Below are 25,149 nucleotides of genomic sequence, written 5' to 3' on the forward strand. Positions count from 1 at the left end.
ATACAAGTCTTTTGTCTCCCTAGGTAGGTTTATTCCTAGGTATTTTATCCTTTTTGTTGCAGTGGTACATGGGAGTATTTCCTTAATTTCTCTTTCATATTTTTCATCATTAGTGTATAGGAATGCAAGAGATTTCTGTGCATTAATTTTGTATCCTGCAACTTTACCAAATTCATTGATTAGCTCTAGTAGTTTTCTGGTGGCATCTTTAGGATTCTCTATGTATACTATCATGTCATCTGCAAACAGTGACAGTTTTGCTTTTCCTTTCCAATCTGTATTCCTTTTATTTCTTTTTCTTCTCCGATTGCCGTGGCTAGGACTTCCAAAACTATGTTGAATAATAGTGGCAAGAGTGGACATCTTTGCCTTGTTCCTGATCTTAGAAGAAATGCTTTCATTTTTTCACCATTGAAAATGATGTTTGCTATGGATCTGTCATATATGGCTTTTATTATGTTGAGGTAGGTTCCCTCTATGTCCACTTTCTGGATAGTTTTTATCAAAAATGGGTGTTGGGACTGCCTTGGTGGTGCAGTGGTTAAGAATCCACCTGCCAATGCAGGGGGGCACGGGTTCGAGCCCTGGTCTGGAAAGATCCCACATGCCAAGGAGCAACTAAGCCTGTGCGCCATAACTACTGAGCCTGCGCTCTAGAGCCTGTGAGCCATAACTACTGAAGCCCGTGCGCCTAGAGCATGTGCTCTGCAACAAGAGAAGCCACTGCAATGAGAAGCTTGTGCACCACAACGAAGAGTAGCCCCCGCTCACCGCAACTAGAGAAAGCCCACGCACAGGAGCAAAGATCCAACGCAGCCATAAATAAATAAATTTATTTTTAAAAAGATGGTGTTGAATTTTCTCAAAAGCTTTTTCTGCATCTATTGAGATGATCATATGGTTTTTATTCTTCAGTTTGTTAATATGCTGTATCACATTGATTGATTTGCATATATTGAAGAATTCTTGCATCCCTGGGTTAAATCCCACTTGGTCATTGTATATGATACTTTTAATGTGTTGTTGGATTCTGTTTCCTGGTATTTTGTTGAGGATTTTTGCATCTATATTACTCAGCAATATTGGTCTGTAATCTTCTTTTCTTGTAGCATCCTTGTCTGGTTTTGGTATCAGGATGATGGTGGCCTCGTAGAATGAGTTTGGGAGTGTTCCTTCCTCTGCAATTTTTTGGCGTTTGAGCAGGATGGGTGTTAATTCTTCTCTAAATGTTTGATAGAATTCACCTGTGAAGCCATCTGGTCCTGGACTTTTGTTTGTTGGAAAATTTTTGATCACAGTTTCAATTTCAATACTTGTGATTGGTCTGTTCATATTTTCTATTTCTTCCTGGTTCAGTCTTGGAAGGTTATACCTTTCTAAGAATTTGTCCATTTCTTTCAGGTTGTCCATTTTATTGGCATAGAGCTGCTTATAGTAGTCTCTTAGGATGCTTTGTATTTCTGCGGTATCCGTTGTAACTTCTCCTTTTTCATTTCAAGTTTTATTGATTGAGTCCTCTCCCTCTTTTTCTTGATGAGTCTGGCTAAAGGTTTATCAATTTTGCTTCTCAGTGAGCCAGCTTTTAGTTTTGTTGATCTTCGGTATTGTTATTTTGTTTCTATTTCATTTATTTCTGTTCTGATCTTTATGGTTTCTTTCTATCTACTAACTTGGGGTTTTGTTTGTTCTTTCTCTAGTTCCTTTAGGTGTAAGGTTAGATTGTTTATTTGAGATTTTTCTTGTTTCTTGAGGTAGGATTGTATTGCTATAAACTTCCCTCTTAGAACTGCTTTTGCTGCATCCCATAGGTTTTGGATCGTCGTGTTTTCGTTGTCATTTGTCTCTAGGTACTGTTTGATTTCCTCCTTGATTTCTTCAGTGATCTCTTGGTTATTTAGTAACGTATTGTTTAGCCTCCATGTGTTTGTGTTTTTTGTGTTTTCTTCCCTGTTATTCATTTCTAATCTCATAGCGTTTTGGTTGGAAAAGATGCTTGATATGATTTCCATTTTCTTAAATTTACCAAGGCTTGATTTGTGACTCAAGGTGTGATCTATCCTAGAGAATGTTCCATGTGCACTTGAGAAGAAAGTGTAATCTGCTGTTTTCGGATGGAATGTCCCATAAATATCAATTAAATCTATTTGGTCTATTGTGTCATTTTAAGCTTGTGTTTCCTTATTAATTTTCTGTCTGGATGATCTGTCCATTGGTGTAAGTGAGGTGTTAAAGTCCCCCACTACCACTGTGTTACTGTCAATTTCCTCTTTTATAGGTGTTAGCATTTGCCTTACATATTGAAGTGCTCCTAAGTTGGGTGCATATATATTTATAATTGTTGTATCTTCTTCTTGAATTGATCCCTTGATCATTATGTAGTGTACTTCCTTGTCTTTTGCAACATTTTTATTTTAAAGTCTCTTTTATCTGATATGAGTATTACTACTCCAGCTTTCTTTTGATTTCCATTTGCATGGAATATCTTTTTCCATCCCCTCACTTTCAGTCTATACGTGTTCCTAGGTCTGAAGTGGGTCTCTTGTAGACAGCATACATATGGGTCTTGTTTTTGTATCCATTCAGTGCACCTGTGTCTTTTGGTTGGAGCATTTAATCCATTCACATTTAAGGTAATTATCCATATGTATGTTGCTGTTACCATTTTCTTAATTGTTTTGGGGTTGTTTTTGTAAGTCCTTTTCTTCTCTTGTGTTTCCCACTTAGAGAAGTTTCTTTAGCATTTGTTGTAGAGCTGGTTTAGTGGCGCTGAATTCTCTTATCTTTTGCTTGTCTGTAAAGCTTTGGACTTCTCCATCGAATCTGAATGACAGCCTTGCCAGGTAGAGTAATTTTGGTTGTAGGTTCTTCCCTTTCATCACTTTAAATATATCGTGCCACTCCCTTCTGGCTTGCAGAGTTTCTGCTGAGAAATAAGCTATTAACCTTATGGGAGTTTCCTTGTATATTATTTGTCATTTTTCCCTTGTTGCTTTTAATAATTTTTCTTTAATTTTTGTCAGTTTGATTACTATGTGTCTTGGCGTGTTTCTCCTTGGGTTTATCCTGCCTGGGACTCTCTGCACTTCCTGGACTTGGGTGACTATTTCTTTTCCCATGTTAGGGAAGTTTTCAACTATAATCTCTTCAAATATTTTCTCGGGTCCTTTCTCTGTCTCTTCTCCTTCTGGGACCCCTATAACGCAAATATTGGTGTGTTTAATGTTGTCCCAGATGTCTCAGGCTGTCTTCATTTCTTTTCATTCTTTTTTCTTTATTCTGTTCTGCAGCTGTGAATTCTACCATTCTGTCTTCCAGGTCACTTATCCGTTCTTCTGCCTCAGTTATTCTGCTAGTGATTCCTTCTAGTGTCTTTTTCATGTCATTTATTGTACTCTTCATCTCTGTTTGTTCTTTAATTCTTCTGGTTTTTTTTCTTTAATTCCTCTAGGTCTTTGTTAAACATTTCTTACATCTGCTTGATCTTGTCCTCCATTCTTTTTCCAAGGTCCTGGATCATCCTCACTATCATTATTCTGAATTCTTTGTCTGGAAAGTTGCCTGTCTCCACTTCATTTAATTGTTTTCCTGAGGTTTTATCTTGTTCCTTCCTCTGGTACATAGTCTTCTGCCTTTTCATTGGCTATCTTTCTGTGAATGTGGTTTTCATTCTACAGACTGCAGGACTCTAGTTCTTCTTGCTTCTGCTGTGCCCTCTGGTGGATGAGGCTATCTAAGAGGCTTGTGCAAGCTTCCTGATGGGAGGGACTGGTGGTGGGTAGAGCTGGGTGTTGCTCTGGTGGGCAAAGCTCTGTAAACCTTTAATCTGCTTGTCTGCTAATGGGTGGGGCTGAGTTCCCTCCCTGTTGATTGTTTAGCCTGAGGAACCCAGCACTGGAGGCTACAGGCTCTTTGGTGGGGTTCATGGCAGCCTTGAGGAGGGCTCCTGCCAAGGAGTACTTCCTGGAACTTCTGCCAGTGTCCTTGCCCTCATGGTGAGACAAAGCCACCCGCCTCCTCTGCAGGAGACCCTCCAACACTAGCAGGTATGTCTGGTTCAGTCTCCTATGGGGTCACTGCTCCTTCCCCCTGGGTCCTGATGCACACACTACTTTGTGTGCCCTTCAAGAGTAGAGTCTCTGTTTCCCCCAGTCCTGCTGAAGTCCTGCAATCAAATCCCGCTAGCCTTCAAAGTCTGAAGTCTGTCTCATATGCTTTCATTACCAGACTAGATCCAACAATAATATTTGTCCATATAGGCCAAGAAATAGTTATTTCAAACTGACATTGGATCACCCTTCGAACCCTTAAACTAACACTTAGCTGCAAAATAGATTACTTGTCAATAATATTCACACCAGTAGCATTATTTGTTACGTGGTCCATTATGGAGTTCTCAATATGATACATACACTCAGATCCCTACATTAACTGGTTCTTCAAAGGAATCTGGGAACTCCTTCTCCTGTTGCTGGACCCCCAGGTTGGGAAGCCTGACGTGGGGCTCAGAACCTTCACTCCAGTGGGTGGGCTTCTGTGGTATAACTGTTCTCCGGTTTTTGAGTCACCTACCCAGCAGTTATGGGATTTGATTTTACTGTGATTGCGCCCCTCCTACAGTCTCATTGTGGCTTCTCCTTTGTCTTTGGATGTGGGGTGTCTTTTTTTTGGTGAGTTCCAGTGTCTTCCTGTTGATGACTGTTCAGCAGTTAATTGTGATTCTGGTGCTTTCGCAAGAGGGAGTGCTCACACGTCCTTCAATTCTGCCATCTTGACCCAATCTCCCCTAAATATTTTCTAATATAAGTAACCTGGTCAAACCCACTTCCAAAGAAGGATAAGGTAATCACCCCAATCAAGACCTATCACAGCCTTCACAAGTGTGAGCTACAGAAGCTGCTACTCTCAGGACACGAAGAGTTATAGTGACTGACGCAGAACCACAGGCACTAGAAGCTTGCCTTTCTCTATGCAGTAGAGCATGGGCAGCAAATTCCAGTGATTTCAGGGAGTGAGTGGAAAAGGTGAGTGAGTGAAGCAGGATGAATGGGACTGTAATTGACCTCTTAAATGGTAGCATCCAGTTGGCTCAGGAGATTGCTGCTTTGGGAGAATGCAGTTATGAATTCCCCATCCCTTTAATTTTTCAAGAGTAGTTAAAGATCTGGAATTTTATGTGAATTCTCCTTATTTTTCATTTGACGTTTTATAAACTTTATTTTTCAGCTGAAATACTCCACCTTTCCATCCATTTTGTCCATCTTTTCCTTTATCTTCCTTAAAATCGTATTATACTTATGTGACGTCCTTACCTGGGAACTACAACATGAGAATCACCTTGGGGAATACCTCTATTGCCTGGTTTTAGCTCTTATTATGTCACTTTTTCCTGCCCCTTAGAACGTCTAGTAATCTTTAATACATCTGAATGACACATTGCAGAGGCTCAGGATAATATCTTTCCAAAGTTTTTGTGTTTTTGGTTTTTTTTCACCTACATAACAGTTAAATTATCAGTGTATGATCTGGATCTTATCAAGGCATACTTTTATTGCAGCTTTGTTTTAGTTTTGCCTTTACTTGTAAAGCATGGGCTCTATACTCTCAACTAGATGCTTTGTGGACCACAGTCTGGGCTCAAAGTCCAACAACTTATCCCTGCATTATTTATTCTCTGGAATATCTGCAGACTTGTCAGCCTTCCAAAAGATGCTCTCTGCCACTTCTGGTCCTGATCTCCTAATCAGCAAGGGAACTTACCTTGATAAAGTTTATTTAAGCCATGTAGGTTTCATCCAAAACCCAATTTTAATCAAATATTGGGACTGGAACTTGTGTTTATTCAGGACATGCTTACTCCTCGTTCACACCATCGAGGAGGTGCCCTAGGGCTCAAGAGAAATACGCAGGCAGAATCCTGGGGCTCACTTGTCAAGGCTCCCCCTTCTCCAACACCCTGTCCCTCATATTCCAGCTGTCTTAGGATCCTGAACACTGATCCCTGCCAGTGCTGCCCAGGGAGAAGCCACCTCCTTGGGCTGCAGCCAGAAAAATGACCTTAGTGAGAAAAGAGGAGGTGAAGGTGGGACTCAGCTCTAGTACCTCCCCTCTCAAGGATGGCAGCCCTCACATGATTGCTGTTTAATGCCTGCAAACAGTTGTTTTATATATTTTGGTGGTTTCCTTTGATAAGTTGTAAAATGTGCTTTCCCAAGAAGAGATTATCTCAGATTTACAGCGATTTATAGCAGTATCAAGACCATTTACTCCCTCACAGCCAGCACAGAAGGTTCAACTCTCTTCATTTTTAAATGTTGGCAACAAATTCTTCTCTTTTTTTTAAATCACTGAGTGGTTTTTTAAACATATGAACTTAATTATGTGCATAAACTCACGCATAATAAGAGAAATACTAACTCAAATGACCCAATATGCCATTTTTCATCTATATGTTTAGCAAAAGTACAAACCTGATAAATACACTTGTTTGGAGAAACTTTGTGAAAGCAGGTAGTTTCATGTATTGCCAGTGGGAATGTCAACTGATATCATCCCTACAGAAGGCAACATGCAATATGAATCTATTCCACTTCTGGGAATTTATCCTATACATATATTTGCACACATGCAAAATGGCAGAGGTACAATGGTGTCTTGTCTTGTGTTAATTTGCATTTTTTGGCTACCTAGTGAGGTTAATTACCTTTTCATAGGATTTGACCATTTTTCTGTTTCTCTTGCTTATCAGTCTGTAGGAGTTGTTTTTGTTTGTTTGTGTTTGTTTTGTTTTTTTGCATATTTGACAAATTGATCCTTTTGCAGCACTAGTATTAAATATTCTCTCCCTACCTAGCATTTGCCATGTTTATGGTGGATTTTTTTTTAAGGTGAACAAAAACTTGAATTTTTAATGAAACCAAATTGGTCAATGTTTGCCTTTGGGGCTTATAGGTCCCTTTCTGGCTTAAGAAAGCCTCTCTTTCCTGGAGTATATACCTATATTCTCCTAGCTTCTCTCTTATTATTTTCTGGTTTTATTTTTTTTTATATTCACCTTATGACAGACTAATTCATGTTAAAGTAATTTAAATTAGCTCAGAATAGCTGATATGAGTGGTTTCCTCTCATAGCCAACTTTCTTAGTCCAGCAACAGTTGATTAAATACTTCAGTTCTGTGCTGTCTTCTTTCACTACCACATTTACTACCATCAGAGCACCAGCTAAAGGCAAGCTGCCAGCTCACTCTGAGATAAGTATTTTCCTAGACTACACATTATCTAGGCTAGAAAATAGAGTGAAGTGTTTTAGTTTGAAAGGTTTTTCAACTAAAGATCCTGCTGAGCTTACGGCTTCATCTGGAAGCAAGAGTAAAGGAAGAGAGTTAATGCCAGTGATGGATTTAATTAAATGAAACATTTGATCCTACCAACAAGAACTAGAAAACAAGATTTTATAAAAAGAATTGAAAAAAAAATTGAGAGTTGTCACCACCTCTGAGTATGAAAGACTGAGACAAAGAGAGCTAAAAACAGAGAGATTTATGGCATCACTTTGACATGGGAAGAGATCTGTGTACACAGTCAGTTGCCAGTACTTCTTGAATTGGATACTAAAGCTATATTGCTTTGGATGGTATTCCAAGAACTATCAGTATGGGGATGGCATCAGCTGAGATGGACAATATATTTTTAAAGTGTATGTGCATGTGTGTGTGTGTGTGTGTGTGTGTGTGTGAGATACATTTAAATATGTAAATTTGATAGAGACTAGCCAAAATGAGTTGCAGACCAGAACCTATAAGGCATCATTTCCCATCCTCTAAAGCACTGTAAAAAGTGACTGGGGACACCGCATCTAACTCTGACCCACATGGGTAGTAAGTGGTAGTGATGGAGTAACAATGCAGGTGAGCCTGACACTTTTCACCACAATAATGTTGATGATATTGATGTTGACAATGTCAACAAAACTGTAGTACGAATGAAAACCAGCCATTCATCTGGTCTGAAGAGATATCTTGACTTCCTGAGCTAAGAGATAATCTTTTCTTGGGGAAGCACATGTTACAACTTATCAAAGGAAACCAACACGTTTCACGGAAAAAGCATGAAAATGTATCTTATTTCTCGATTGTGAGAAGTTATTTTAAAAAGTAAGCTAAAGCAAACCAATTTGTAGAAAATAAATATATTAACCAGATGACCATTTTCTTTTTAGGGCATGAAAACCAGCACATTAATACAGTCACAATCACAAGTCCAAGGTGTTCTTCAAATAAAGGAAACAAAACATAAATGTCCTTAGAGTTAAGTGAAGAGTACTTACTGGAAACCTAACTACAGTGACATCTGTCTTTGTGGCCTCAACCAGGAAATCCATCCAGAAGTCCACAAGTTCCTGCTTGGCCATGGGCTGTTCTGAAGTCAGTTTCACAAAATGCTTATATATCAAAATCGTCTCTACAATAGACTTGAGGTACCTAAAAAAATCAAAAGATATAAGACACATAATAGGCAAATGTAGAACCACCTGTTCCATCTATCCCAGTCTTACTCTGTAAATGTAATTTAAATACGGCATTAATAATTATGCATGCCAAGTCACTAAACTTTATTATTTGTTATATGTCATGTACTATCACATGTTATCTCACTTAAATCTCACAAAAATTCAGTAAAGTAGGCCATTTTACCTCCATTGTAAAGATGAGGAAACTGAGGTTTAGACAGCTTAAGTAACTTGGACTAAACAATACACCTACTTAAAACATGACTTTTAAAGTAATGCCTATTCTATTCAAGAAAGTGGTTAATGCATTTGTTTTAAAATATGCTCCCTTGAGAGAGCTTTTCTAAGTAGACCGATCATAAGGGATATTATTTTGCTCTAAAGTAACTCAGCTCATATATATTATACAAATATCCTCAAACCTTAAGACAGATGGTGCCTCAAAGGAAAAAGTCAGGAAAAAATGAGGAGCAAGATAATTATATGAGATAATGGGTAAGCAAGCACTTTGTAAACTATAGACATGGAAGTTAACATTAAGCTAATGGAAACAAAGCATTGTTTTGTGGTTGTTATTACTATTGCATAAAATAACGTCTGTTTTCTTGTCAACAGAGGCCAAGACACCTCAGACCAAAGCTCTTTATAACCATGCTTCAGTCTCCTCTTCAGCCGTCATCGGAATGGTCACATAAAGAAATAACCAACTTGGCTGCATGTAAACGTGTGCATTTATTGGTTCAGTTATTTTCATGCCATTTGCTGAATGCCTGCCGTCGACATGCTACTGACAGTACAGCCCTGTCCTCAAGCTGCACATAGTGTTGAGGAGACAGAAATGTAACAGGTATTACAGCACCATGAAATAAATGCCCACAGAGCTGTAACTCACAGAGATACGACTAACAAAAGTCATACAGTCAGTATCAATAGAGATATGACTGAAGAACGACGGAAACACGAAAGAAGAAAATTTCCGGAGATGAAAGAATCACAGTGTATGTAACAGCATCCACCATCGTCTCTCTGGGTGTGGGGAAGGGCTTTAGGCCAGCATGTGATTTATGAGCTGATGTGATTCGTGAGTGTTCCCCAGGTGGAGAAGAGGGCTGGAAGACGATGCTCAGTGTGTGCTGAGACACAATGGCATGACGTCAGAAACTGGCACGTTCAGAGTAAATAGAGAGCAGCATAAACCTAGGGGTGTGACAAGAGCTGAGGTTTAATGACTAAGGGCAAACCTTGTTTGCCACGCCAAGGAGGTGGACTTTATCCCTTAGGCTGTGGGGAGGCATTAAACTACACTGATTTAAAGATTTCAGTGGAGGGGAAGGGTCAAACATGCATTTTAGAAAGATCACTATGAGAGCAATGCTGGGGAGGATTTGCTAATAAAGGAGATCTGAATGTGAGGAAATGCTTTAAGAATCCATGAAGGTCTACCATGGTGGGAATTTCCTCAAATGGTCCCTCGTGGCCTGAGCTCTGGGCGCTCTGAGCTTTTCTTGATATCACAGTTAACCTTTAAAAGTCTTTACAGCTAATGGTCAATCATTACATGTGATGCACGATAAAATTAGCATTCAAAAACAGTCCTGGGCTTCCCTGGTGGCGCAGTGGTTGAGAGTCTGCCTGCCGATGCAGGGGACACGTGCCCCGGTCTGGGAAGATCCCACATGCTGCGGAGCGGCTAGGCCCATGAGCCATGGCCGCTGAGCCTGCGCGTCCGGAGCCTGTGCTCCGCAACGGGAGAGGCCACAACAGTGAGAGGCCCGTGTACCGCAAAAAAAAAAAAAAAAAAACAGTCCTAAATGCAGATGGAATTTTGTTTTCATCTCTCCAATTACCACATCCATAGTGATGAGACTTGGGTACATCCCAAGAAAAATTTGAAATTAGAAAAACACATATAATATAGGAAACATCTAAATGTGTCAGTAAACCCTGAGTAAAAAGAAGTGAAAAGCAAGAATGAGAATTCCAAAAGTGAGATTAGATCATGAAGGAAACAAAGGGCACATGTTTGGAGCGGAGGCTGGGAAGGCTGAGATGGAAGCTTGTGAATCTGCTGATTAGAGTTGCAGGTATAAAATTCGAGGCCTTTGCATGATTCAAGTGGGTGACCCTGCCCAACCTAGGCTAGCAGGTTGGTCAGTGTGATGGAAAAGCTAAGCTTGGTGGCTGGTGGACATACGTGTGTCCAAAGCCATCAGAACCTACATATAACACATTTTATTTACGAGCATCAATCACTTTTTCCTCTAGATTCTGCATTTTATTCTCTAAGCAAATAAAATTCCCCAATTGTCAGTTCAACAGATTTAACAATTTAGAAACAAGTGATAGGAGCTTTTATCAAAAATAACTGTACAAACACCTAACAATTTACTATTACCATGCAGGTGTCTTCAGTTTAAAAAGCTTTTCAGATGCTTGAATGACTCTCAAGTGGTCATTGGCCAGGACACTTGCTCCCAGGAAAAATCCAACTTCCCAGTAGCTCTGGAGCTTTTCCAAGTTTCCCTTTTTACCAAGAAGGCTACTGAGCTTCACCCCTAGAAGATGAAAAGGAAGAATAACTTTACAACACATGGCAGGCAGGCAGAGCTGACGTTTTATTAAAAAGCAAAACTAAGCTTTCATTCCTCCTTTCAGATTAAAATAGTTTTGTTAAGTTTCTGATTCTAAAAAGGGCTTAAGTTCACTGTAAAAAAAAAAAAAAAAGAAAAAAAAAAAGCAGACTAATCAGAAAGGTACACAGAAGCAAGTGAAAATTTCCCTCAATTTGAAAACCACAAAATAACTGTCAGTGTCACACTGATGTACATCGTTCTAGAATTTTTATATATGCATAAGTTAAAAGGTGATAACACTCAACCTCTTGCTGTGTAACCTCCTTCTTTCCCTTACTATATCATGGATTCTTAAATTACTTGAAAGGGAAATATACAGAAATTCTATTCATCAGGTGAAGTATAAATGTATACAGTACATATAGTTTACAAGAGTAAAATGTTATAATAATTATGCGAAAACACTTATACACTTACAAAGTTAAAGAAATAAGGAAACTGACAAATAACACTGTCTTGAATACTGTGGCTTTGTAACAATCAGGTCATGTAAATCCTCCAACTTTGTTCTTTTTTAACATTGTTTTGTTACTTCTGGGTTCTTTCCATTTCATTCTAACTTTTTATCTCTACTCTGCCTTGTATTATTTTTGCATTTGGAAGGATTTGTTTGCTTAAAAATATATATATCTCCGTAGAATTGCCACTAACATCCATAACATATGACAGGAAAGTTACTAAATGTCAGGAAAGTTATCTGAGATTTGGGAGTAAGGTAAAAATGTGGAACATGTCATTTCAATATCATATGGAGGCATAAGGCCACTCAAGGACTGTCTAGGGAAAGTGTAGCTAAGTTCATCTCACTGTTTATTAACGATCTTAGAGAAGTTTACCTGTTAACTTGTATAATATGTTTTTGTTCAGGAGAGATGTAAATAATTTCTGCCTAGTTAAGCAGTGAATCCCTAAGATTTATAAACTGTTGGACATAAACAAGCTTTTTAAAACAATCAAACTCGGATATCTGATTCTAACATTTCTTTCTTCAATTATGAATACCCTAGTCTTCTTAAATAAACTTTAAACGGGACATAGCCTCTTACTGTTTCCACGTTAACTGAATTAAATAGAGTAATATTTTATATTTTCTGAGAGTCATAAATTTATCTTTTTTGAAAATTATACTTTAACAAAACAAAACAACCTTTAAAAACCTTTATGCTGGGCTTCCCTGGTGGCGCAGTGGTTGAGAGTCCGCCTGCTGATGCAGGGGACACGGGTTCGTGCCCCAGTCTGGGAAGATCCCACATGTCATGGAGGGGCTGGGCCCGTGAGCCATGGCCGCTGAGCCTGCGCGTCCGGAGCCTGTGCTCCGCAACGGGAGAGGCCACAACAGTGAGAGGCCCGCATACCGCAAAAAAACAAAACAAAGAAAACCCCACAAACTTTATGCTGCTTTTTATCATATAATTCCACTTAAGCCAAGAAACTTTTAGGAAAAAGTCCATCTGGGAATTCTTCACATTTTGAGATGATAAATTAAAAAGAACGGCTTTGCCACCTTAAAATTTCATGAGATGAGAAAAATTACACATGTGTATGCAACAACATCCATGATCTCCTATCTGGACATAAAAAATACAACAAATACAAATGGAAGAAGAAAGTGCAGGGGGGAAATCAGACACTAAAAATATGTGTCTCAACCTCAGTTGAAAATGAATTCTCTTTTTTGTGTCATACTTGGGAACAATGAATGCAGAACTGATCTAGTGCCAAACCATTTAAACATTTAAATAGGGACTATGAAAGTGTTTAATAGTAAAATTACAACATTAGTTTTAAAATAAAATTTCAGGTTTATTCATGCTTCCCAGAAGTTCATTCTATGAGGGTGATATTAACGTTAGCCTTGGCATAAATCTGTCACATGATTGTTACCCTAAGCCATTCAGCATTCAGACAAAATTTTATTTTTAAATGGCAAATAGTATTTTAGTATATGGATGGATCATTTTAATTTCCCCAAATGCAGATGGTGGCTGCTTTTTATTACTATAAACATTCTTATACACGTCGCTTTGTGCACTTGTTCGATTACTTCTTTGTAATAAAGTCCTAAACCTGGACTTGTTAGGGACAGAAGGTATGCCCATTTTAAGTGCTGATATTACGGACACTATCATGTCCTTTCATCTTTGCCAATATGATGGAGGAAAAAGGAAACATTGTTTTTTTAAACCACTTATTTCACATTCACCATATCAGGTGGCACACATCCAGCCATCCCACCATTAGGGATGCTGGTTGGATCACTGACAGCTGGATCCCTCGAGGGAATATATACAATGAATTGTATGGGAACGTTTGTTCCTTTGTTATTAACAAGCAATCTGTGGGTGAGCTTTGGTATCATGTAAATATGGCAAATGAAAATTTAAAAAAATAAGCATCTTAATGGTTTTAGTTCTAATTGATGATCCTTGTCAGAATCATTATTTTAATATCACTAGCATTATCAACTTTATCATTCCTTCTACTTTATTAGCTAGCATTCTTTTGAAGAATACATTCTCCTGAAGAATATACAGTTAGTATGTAGCATGTCTTAAGAAGAGCTTTACCTCCTCAACTGGATGAACTATAGTATCCCTTTAAGAGGAATTTTAAATTTTGAATTTTTTTCCTTATAATTTTCAATTTTCTAAGAATTTGGTCACTTCCATAGATGGCAAGTGAGTTGTTTTGTGGTTGGTGACGCGTTTTGTTTTAGTTTTGATTTCTTTTTCTTGATTATCCTTTTAGACTCATGGATTTTTATATTCAGTAATACAAATTTTATTTTAATAGCTCCCTGAAAATAAGATTCAAATAGTGGTTTGTCTCAATTCCAATCACACTGTTCTTTTATTACATCATCATCTCATAAAGTGTCTCATGGTTGAAAAATTCCACAGAAGATGGGAGAATCATCTTTTATTTAGCTCAAGTTTGAATATTAATTTTAAGACTTGTGAAGCTGAAAAAAGGATAAAGATGTAAGAAGCGGTTCTGTGTTTTTAAATCCTAGTTCTAAACAGTACAAACATCAGTGATTATTCAAAAACTGGGAAATTAAAACACAGATCATGAAGCAATTAGTCACAACCTCAAACAAACACACAACTAGAATTAAGAGTCTTTGGGCAACAGATTATGACAGCTAAGAACTGTTCTTACATTAGAGTTCTTAAAGTGAAGATGATACGTTTGGAAAGCCTCAGATTTAGTGATCTTCTTATGACATCTTAATCTTTAATTGCTTATCCTTTATGAATAAATCAAATTTCAAAATACATCTAAAGAAAAGATTTTATAAATTAAAGTCTGATTACTATCAGAACTCAGGAACTCAGAATAATTTGTATATTTGCAGGGAACCAATAAAAAAAAAGTGGGAGAAGATATAAATTACTAAAAATTTTGATTAAAAAGAGAATGCAACTTATATTTTTAAATATGCCAGATATGTTATCAATCTTTTTTTATTATATACTATTACTAATAAAATTATTATATTAAAATATTCATTTATTTAGTCAAACTATTTTCCTTGAAATCCCTTTAACTCTATTTTACCATATAAATATTAGCTTTAGGTCAACCTATGTTGATTAGCATAATTGGTGATTGAGTAGAATCTAAATTAGTGAGTTTTAATTGCCTTTTAGTTTTTAAGGACATATAGTTTAGAGTGTATATCACAGTATTTTAGAAGCCTAAAACTTAGCTCTTATGGGAACTAAAAATTTATCGTCAAGTCAGATTTTAAGTCTGTGTATGTTTTGCAATTTCCAAAATTAAAAATTCAACTTCATATGCTTTCAAATGTTTGTTCAACATGTATTATGAATCAGCTCTTCTTGGAAAAAATTGAAGTGTGTTTCCTTTACAAAGTTACATTAATCACAGTTCCTCAAACCTCAGAGTGCTGACCACCCTTTTTCTTTCCCCCAGCTTTTGAAAGGTATAATTGACATAGCATTGTGTAAGTTTAAGGTGTACAATGTGTTGATTCGATACACTTATATCTGGCAAAATGATCACACTGTAGCCTTAGCTCACACCTCCAACATGTCATATAATTTCCACTTCTTTTTTGTGGTGAGAACATTTAAGATCTACTGACCATTTTAATCTACATTTAACTTAAAAATGAGAATTTAGAATAGGTACATTTCAAACCACTATGTTACTGCTCTACTTACACATGCAAATCAGTGTCAAATTCTGTGATGATCTGCAGGCTTCAACCTCAAGTTCAAGAACAGAGCAATACAAATCATTTTTAGATCACTGATGCATAAGGAGTTTTGGCTAGTGTAGAGTTTTTAAAATAACCTTAGATGCAGAATTTTATTATAATTATAATTTAATTATAATAAATAATTATTTATAATAAAATAATTATATTTATGAAAAGTGTATATTTTACTGATTTCATTTTCCAACTAAAAATATTATTTCAAATAAAACTTTGTGCATTGAATACCACTGCAATCCAGCAGCAACAACCATTGTATCATTCTTTTAGTCTGCGTCTTTTAAAACGTACTTAATACTCAAACTTTACTTGCCTCAAAGATTTCCCAGAACATCATATAAGGCCATTTTATTAGTCTTTCCCAAATAATGTAAAAAAAAAGTCCAGGGCTCATTTTTTCTTATGACAAATTAAACAAAACATTTCTCCAGTTAAAAATCTTAAAGGAAAAGTTTCTTCTACAATTCATAGCTTAACTAAGATAAATTTTTTTCCTCTACGAAAAATATGGTAAACTATTTCTATGTCTGTAGTAAAAACTCCTGCAAGAGTTGTAAAGGGTCTCTGAAAGAGAGGGGTTAGACACTCAAAAGAGAGCAAAATCTGATTACCTTAGATAGTATTCAATATCTAGAACCTTAAAAAATGTTATCAAAGCCAGAACCAAGGAAATCACACAGAATTTGTTCACTGAGTTATCCTAATCTTCAAAAATTCCAAAGAAGGGTCAGCATATGAGACAATGTCCACTGATAAAAGGGAAAAAAGCACATTCTATCAATGGCTACAATTCAGAGATGGTCTCTGAGGAGACCAGTCACTGCCAAGACTGCCATCTGCTTGACCTGTTGTTCTAGGGGTTTGGGAGGCTCCACCTCCAACAAAACTGAAATCATACGGGCAAGTGTACAAGAAACAGAAACAGGAAATATCAGAGTTTCCTTCCTCCCTTTCTTTCTTTCTTTCTTTCAGCCCCAGGAAAGCAAAATCAATCTAAGATAGGAAACTTCCCTGATGTTCCACAAAACACTATATTATTTGGCAGTTGAGGGCTGAATGCAGAGCCCATATTTTTAATTAGTTTGAGCTGGAATTAAAAATATCAGGTAAAATAAACTAAAAACTGAATTACAACCCAATGTCAGGATTTTGCACAACAATATGAAACATTAAATAAGGAAATGTAATTTGTTTTTTAGGAAGTCAGATGGGACAGAAAGCAAAGGGACTATCTATCAAAGATTCTTTTTCTTTGTATCGTTGGGTACAGTTTCTTGATTTCCATGGAAAGCGTCAAGCTGTAATTACCAACTTTTCGGAGCTCAAAGGAAGATTCGAACTGGTGCCCAGATGCCAGGAGGAGGACCGCATAATTAATTCCTGACTGTAGTGTTGGCTCAGATTCAAATGCCTTTTTGAACCTATAAAAAAAACACACACACACACAAATGTACGAGTTTACTTTTTCAGTCATGAAAGTTTGAGTTTGCAATAGCTTCTGTTTGCATAACTCCAAGGCCTGAGCAAGTAAAAATATTCCACGGCTTTCACCCCAGAATCTAGTGTGCTATTAGGATTTAATGCTTAAGTGACTATATACCCTCACCCTCAGCAACATGGCATTCCCCTCACTTAACTCAGCCTCGTCATAGCATCTCCAGTCTTTAAAAAAATCCTCTCTTCAAAGTCTTCCAGAAATGTGAGAGAGCGTGTGTGTGTGCGCAAACATGTGTAAACAGTGAAAATTTAAAGATAAGAACCCTGTACATATTTTAAGTAGTTTTTAAAAGATTCAAAAATACACAAAGCAAAATATATATATATATATATATATACACACACACACAAAACAATGAGGAAGATCATTTATGTAACATACTGAAACAATCACTTCCATAAGAGTGATATAGAAATGCAATAAAGAATGTCAGTTGTAGTAAGAAATTAAGGAAAACAGAGATTGTGCCTGTGCATACTAATTTTGGCTCAAAGAGAATGAGAACACTTTTCTGAATATGCATGAAACTGAATATCAACCTTTAAAAACGTTTCACAATTTGAGAAGACTTCAGTGTTTGTACATCCCCTGTATTTTCAAGGTAACACTTCCTAGGTTCCATTCAAGGGTCTCCTCACATACGTCATTTAACAGGCAACAATATTCAATATTATTTCATTTAAGAGCATGAAGAAGAACAAAATTAAAATAAATGCCCTAGTGACTAATAGAAACTGAGCCAAACATGAAAAATGAAATAGCTGTTTAAAAAAATCAGATCAAGGAAAATATAAAGACTAAATACCTAATGAATAACCATTTAATGATACAAAAAAAAGGATACCTAGGGAAAAACACATTAAAATTCCAAGATAGAGGCATTCTTATTAAAATCATTAACTGTGAAACTGAAAGGTGTGAATTGCCAAAATGGCAGCCCCCACAATAATGTACATTAGAGTATATTCTTGGCTTTTATATACACCTTAAGTTTTCCATAATTTAAAATGGTAAGGTAAACTTCAGAAGAAAAGTACATCTTTTCTGAATATTGAGAATCATGTGCCCTTTTTAAGGGTCTTACTTTTTAAGCAAAAAAAGTGTCTCTGAAAGGAAACAAAACTCAAATAACTATTAATCTTAACTAGTTGGCTCGAATAGTTATATATGTGAAATAAGAAAAAAATATTTCTAACTGCATCACTGCTGCTGATTAAAAAGCATTTTTCTCTTTCCAGAAGTACAGGTGTTTCCCAAATCTAAAATGGAAAAAGCATGTACCCAGACTGCTGATATCCAAAGCAGGTCATACCAAGGAAAGACATGATTTGTAAGTCTTAGACTCATATAAGACCCAAAGGTCTTTGTGTTTGTTCAGAGGCAAGTAGAAGGTCCCAGCAAAAAAAGATATAGGAGAAGAGAGGAGTTAATACCTTTCTTTCTACCAATACTTTATAGTTTCCACAAATTCATATCAAGATACATAATATTTTTCAACAAATACATTCTTTCATTTCTCCTGAAAGAAAAGAACATGGAATAGTTCTCTTCAACATATTCAAAGGAAGATGCAGAAAGCAAGATAACACCAAATCAACCAATAAATATTGACTAAGTGCTTCCTGTGTGTCAAACTAACCAAAAGGAAAAATTGCGCTTATAGCTGTTTTTTCTGTTACCATGAACAATACATTTAAGAATATTTTAACCAAAATATAGATGCAATAAATTAGTAATTTATACTTTTTATGGCTCACAGAACTCCATAATAATAAGCTGGGTATCGAGGAGAAAGTCTTAAGGAAGTGGAAATTCTCACACACTGTAAAAGTACATTAGTATAGTATCTCTCGGCAGAAATTTGCCAATATCTATCAAAAATTGTAAAATATTAAAAAAAGCAATGCATACCTATTGACACAAGATTTCCATATCTATGGGTTTATACTAAGAAAAAACATTAAATATGTAATCAGAAATTTGGTTACAAGAATATTTGTTACAACATGAAACAGTACTTCCTAAGTTTCCCACAATATTATAAAATGGAATATGGAATAAAATGTATTCCGAATGTTGGAAAGCTATGTAACTGTTTAAATTAGAAGAATAGTCAATGTCAGGGGAAAACCTGAGTTTCCAGGTAAGAAATAATAGTCTACTTGGGAGCCATCACTCCTGCTACAACAACTAGGTGGGAAAAAGGATACACATCAAAAACATATTTTTATAGATGCTGGAGATCTATGGAAGCAACAGCACAACAAAATCACTGAAATAAAATTCCGAACAGGGACGTGTCCTACCAAGGAGAGCTGAATTGCTTTTGTCACTATAGGGGCATTTGCTGATTCCAACCATAATATTAAGCATAGGCTTGGCACAGGCAGAGAAACTCTACCTATTTGAAACGCTACCAGGGAAAAGAGAAACAAGTGGATTTCCTGATAGTTGCATGGGCTGGCATGACAGGGTGAAACCTGGAGGAACCGCAAATGTGCAGCCGGTTTTCTCCACAGGACATTTGTTGAATGCTGGCTATATGAGCAGTTGGGGATGAGGTATGGCTGGAATGGCAGTGAAATATGAAGTCCAGCAGTACTTAGGAGTGAAGTGTTACTTGAGGGAGAGGCTGCAACAAATAGATGGCAATCTCCTCCAAAGTCTGGAGCTGTATAAGAGAATAAGCAGTCAAACTCAAAACCCCAAAGGGCAGTTATAAAATCTTCCACAGTACTTAAGGGATAAGAAGATAGAACCCTGCTTGGCTCTCAATCAAAAGCTGAGGGCGGTCACATCCAGGAAGCAGGAACAAAACAGAGACAGACAGGGTCAAATAAAACTGAAACCCAGGATGGCGGAGTAGAAGGACGTACTCTCACTCCCTCTTGTGAGAACAGCAGAATCATAACTAGCTGCTGGACAATCATCTACAGGAAGACACTGGAACTCACCAAAAAAGATACCTCAAATCCAAAGACAAAGGAGAAGCCACAATGAGACAGCAGGAGGGGCGCAATCACAGTAAGATCAAATCCCATAACTGCTGGGTGGGTGACTCACAGACTGGAGAACACTTATACCACAGAAGTCCACCACTGGAGTGAAGGCACCCCAACCTGGGGCTCCAGCAACGGGAAGAGAAATTCCTAGAGAATCAGACTTTGAAGGTTACTGGGATTTGACTGCAGGACTTCAACAGGACTGGGGGAAACAGAGACTCCACTCTTGGAGGGCACACACAAAGCAGTGTGTGCATCGGGACCCAGGGGAAGGAGCAGTGACCCCAGGGGAGACTGAACCAGACCTACATGCTAGTGTTGGAGGGTCTCCTGCAGAGGAGTGGGGTGGCTGTGGCTCACCATGGGGAGAAGAACACTGGCAGCAGAAGGTCTGGGAAGTACTCCTTGGCGTGAGCCCCCCCAGAGTGTACCATTAGCCCCATCAAAGAGCCCAGGTAGGCTCCAGTGTTGGGTCGCCTCAGGCCAAACAACCAACAGGGAGGGAACCCAGCCCCACCCATCAGCAGTCAAGCGGATTAAAGTTTTACTGAGCTCTGCCCACCAGAGCAACAGCCAGCTCTACCCACCACCAGTCCCTCCCATCAGGAAACTTGCACAAGCCTCTTAGGTAGCCTCATCCACCAGAGGGCAGGCAGCAGAAGCAAGAACTACAATCCTGCAGCCTGTGGAACAAAAACCACATTCACAGAAAGATAGACAAGATGAAAAGGCAGAGGGCTATGTATCAGATGAATGAACAAGATAAAACCCCAGAAAAACAGCTAAATAAAGTGGAGACAGGCAACCTTCCAGAAAAAGAATTCAGAATAATGATAGTGAAGATGATCCAGGACCTCGGAAAAAGAATGAAGGCAAAGATTGAGAAGATGCAAGAAATGTTTAACAAAGACCTAGAAGAATTAAAGAACAAACAAACAGAGATGAACAATACAATAACTGAAATGAAAAATACACTAGAAGGAATCAATAGCAGACTACTTGAGGCAGAAGAACCGATAAGTGACCTGTAAGACAGAACAGTGGAATTCACTGTTGCGGAACAGAATAAAGAAAAAAGAATGAAAAGAAATGAAACAGCCGATGAGACCTCTGGGACAACATTAAATGCAACAACATTTGCATTATAGGGGTCCCAGAAGGAGAACAGAGAGAGGAAGGACCCAAGAAAAAGGCTGAAGAGATTACAGTTGAAAACTTCCCTAACATGGGAAATGAAATAGCCAACCAAGTCCAGGAAGTGCAGAGAGTCCCATACAGGATAAACCCAAGGAGAAACATACCGAGACACATAGTAATCAAATTGGGAAAAATTAAAGACAAAGAAGAATTATTGAAACCATCAAGGGAAAAACGACAAATAACATACAAGGGAACTCCCATAAGGTTAACAGCTGATTTCTCAGCAGAAACTCTACAAGCCAGAAGGGAGTGGCATGATATACGTAAAGTGATTAAAGGGAAGAACCTACAACCAAGATTACTCTACCCGGCAAGGATCTCATTCAGATTCGATGGAGATATCAAAAGCTTTACAGACAAGCAAAAGCTCAGAGAATTCAGCCCACCAAACCAGCTCTACAGCAAATGCTGAAGGAACTTCTCTCACTGGGAAACACAAGAGAAGAAAAGGACCTACAAAACCAAACCCAAAACAATTTAGAAAATGGTAATAGGAGCATACATATCGATAATTACCTTAAACGTGAATGGATTAAACGCTCCAACCAAAGACACAGGCTTGCTGAATGGATACAAAAACAAGACCCATATATATGCTGTCCACAAGAGACCCACTTCAGACCTAGGGACACATTCAGACTGAAAGTGAGGGGATGGAAAAAGATATTCCATGCAAATGAAAATCAAAAGAAAGCTGGAGTAGCAACACTCATATCAGAAAAAATAGATGTTAAAATAAAGAATGTTGCAAGAGACAAGGAAGGACACTACATAATGATCAAGGGATCAATCCAAGAAGAAGATGTAACAATTATAAATATATATGCACCCAACATAGGAGCACCTCAATATATAAGGCAACTGCTAACAGCTATAAAAGAGGAAATTGACAGTAACACAATAATAGTGGGGGACTTTTAACACCAAACTTACACCAATGGACAGATTATCCAAAATGAAAATAAATAAGGAAACAGAAGCTTTAAATGACACAATAAACAGGATAGATTTAATTGATATATTTATAGGACATTGCATCCAAAAACAGCAGTTTACACTTTCTTCTTAAGTGCTCACAGAACATTCTCCAGGATAGATCACATCTTGGGTCACAAATCAAGCCTCAGTAAATTTAAGAAAACTGAAATCATATCAAGCATCTTATCTGACCACAACACTATGAGATTAGAAATGAATAACAGGGGAAAAAACATAAAAAATACAAACACACGGAGGCTAAACAATACGTTACTAAATAACCAAGATCACTGAACAAATCAAAGAGGAAATCAAAAAATACCTAGAGACAAATGACAATGAAAACACGACGATCCAAAACCTATGGGATGCAGCAAAAGCAGTTCTAAGAGGGAAGTTTATAGCTATACAAGCCTACCTCAAGAAACAAGAAAAATCTCAAATAAACAATCTAACCTCACACCTAAAGGAACTAGAGAAAGAAGAACAAACAAAACCCAAAGTTAGCAGAAGGAAAGAAATCATAAAGATCAGAGCAGAAATAAATGAAATAGAAACAAAGAAAACAATAGCAAAGATGAATAAAACTAAAAACTGGTTCTTTGAGAAGATAAACAAAATTGATAAACCATTAGCCACACTCATCAAGAAAAAGAGGGAGAGGACTCAAATCAATAAAATTAGAAATTAAAAAGGAGAAGTTACAACAGATACAGCAGAAATACAAAGCACCCTAAGACTACTACAAGCAACTCTATGCCAATAAAAAGGACAACCTAGAAGAAATGGACAAATTCTTAGAAAGGTATAACCTTCCAAGACTGAACCAGGAAGAAATAGAAAGTATGAACAGACCAATCACAAGTAATGAAATTGAAACTGTGATTAAAAATCTTCCAACAAACAAAAGTCCAGGACCAGATGGCTTCACAGGTGAATACTATAAAACATTTAGAAAAGAGCTAATACCCATCCTTCTCAAATTCTTCCAAAAAAATGTGGAGGAAGGAACACTCCCAAACTCATTCTATGAGGCCACCATTACCCTGATACCAAAACCAGACAAAGATACTACAAAAAAAGAAAATTACAGACCAATATCACTGATGAATATAGATGCAAAAATCCTCAACAAAATACTAGCAAACAGAACCCAACAACACATTAAAAGGATCATAAACCACGATCAAGTGGGATTTATCCCAAGGATGCAAGGATTTTTCAATATACGCAAATCAATCAATGTGATACACCATATTAACAAATTTAAGAATAAAAATCATATGATCATATCAACAGATGCAGAAAAAGCTTCTGACAAAATTCAACACCCATTTTTGATAAAAACTATCCAGAAAGTGAGCATAGAGGGAACCTACCTCAACATAATACAGGCCATATATGACAAACCCACAGCAAACATCATTCTCAATGGTGAAAAACTGAAAGCATTTCTTCTAAGATCAGGAACAGGACAAGGATGTCCACTCTCACCACTAATATTCAACATAGTTTTGGAGGTCCTAGCCACAGCAATCAGAGAAGAAAAAGGAATAAAAGGAATCCAAATTGGAAAAGAAGAAGTAAAACTGTCACTGTTTGCAGATGACAGGATACTATACATAGAGAATCCTAAAGATGCCACCAGAAAACTACTAGAGCTAATCAATGAATTTGATAAAGTTGCAGGATACAAAATTAATGCACAGAAATCTCTTGCATTCCTATACACTAACGATGAAAAATCTGAAAGAGAAATTAAGGAAACACTCTCATGTACCACTGCAACAAAAAGGATAAAATACCTAGGAATAAACCTACCTAGGGAGACAAAAGACCTGTAAGCAGAAAACTATAAACACTGATGAAAGAAATTAAAGATGATACCAACAGATGGAGAGATATACCATGTTCTTGGATTGGAACAGTCAATATTGTGAAAATGACTATACTACCAAAGCAATCTACAGATTCAATGCAATCCCTTTCAAATTACCAATGGCATTTTTTACAGAACTAGAACAAAAAAAATCTTAAAATTTGTATGGAGACACAAAAGACCCCAAATAGCCAAAGCAGTCTTGAGGGAAAAAAACGGAGCTGCAGGAATCAGACTCCCTCACTTCAGACTATACTACAAAGCTACAGTAATCAAGACAATATGGTATTGGCACAAAAACAGAAACACAGATCAATGGAACAAGATAGAAAGCCCAGAGATAAACCCACGCACCTATGGTCAAATAACCTATGACAAAGGAGGCAAGGATATATGATGGAGAAAAGACAGTGTCTTCAATAAGTGGTGCTGGGAAAACTGGACAGCTTCATGTAAAAGAATGAAATTAGAACACTCCCTAACACGATACACAAAAATAAACTCAGACCTGAATGTAAGACCGGACACTATAAAACTCTTAGAGGAAAACATAGGAATTACCCTCTTTGACATAAGTCACAGCAAGATCTTTTTTCATCCACCTCCTAGAATAATGGAAATAAAAACAAAAATATACAAATGGGACCTAATAAACTTAAAAGCTTTTGCACAGCAAAGGAAACCACAAACAATACAAAAAGAAAACCCTCAGAATGGGAGAAAATATTTGCAAATGAATCAACAGACAAAGGATTAATCTCCAAAATATATAAACAGCTTATGCAGCTCAATATTAAGAAAACAAACAACCCAGTCCAAAAATGGGCAGAAGACCTAAATGGACATTTCTCCAAAGAAGACATAAAAATGGCCAAGAAGCACATGAAAAGCTGTTCAACATCACTAATTATTAGAGAAATGCAAATTAAATCTACAATGAGGTATCACCTCACACCAGTTAGAATGAGCATCATCAGAAAATCTACAAGCAACAAATGCTGGATAGGGTGTGGAGAAAAGGGAACCCTCTTGCACTGTTGGTGTGAATGTAAATTGATACAGCCACTATGGAAAACAGTATAGATGTTCCTTAAAAAGCTAAAAATCGAATTACCATATGATCCAGCAATCCCACTACTGGGCATATACCCAGAGAAAACCATAATTGAAAAAGACACATGCACCCCAATGTTCATTACAGCACTAT

The 25,149-nt window shown here is 37.3% G+C and overlaps 1 protein-coding gene across 8 annotated transcripts in view; it reads right to left on the reverse strand.

The window, feature by feature from the left end:
* MAP3K5 (mitogen-activated protein kinase kinase kinase 5) overlaps window positions 1-25,149 on the reverse strand; it is a 247,245-nt gene that overhangs the window by 77,889 nt on the left and 144,207 nt on the right. For all 8 annotated transcript variants that reach the window (XM_073789644.1, XM_073789647.1, XM_019951636.3 and 5 more), the window contains 3 exons: window positions 16,694-16,806; window positions 10,902-11,061; window positions 8,324-8,477 (listed from right to left, as the gene is read on the reverse strand). In XM_073789644.1, the coding sequence (XP_073645745.1) occupies window positions 8,324-8,477; window positions 10,902-11,061; window positions 16,694-16,806 (427 nt within the window). The remainder of the gene's footprint in view (window positions 1-8,323; window positions 8,478-10,901; window positions 11,062-16,693; window positions 16,807-25,149) is intronic.

The sequence above is a fragment of the Tursiops truncatus genome, chromosome 12 (assembly GCF_011762595.2).
Source record: "Tursiops truncatus isolate mTurTru1 chromosome 12, mTurTru1.mat.Y, whole genome shotgun sequence".
In the NCBI taxonomy this organism is placed as follows: domain Eukaryota; kingdom Metazoa; phylum Chordata; class Mammalia; order Artiodactyla; family Delphinidae; genus Tursiops; species Tursiops truncatus.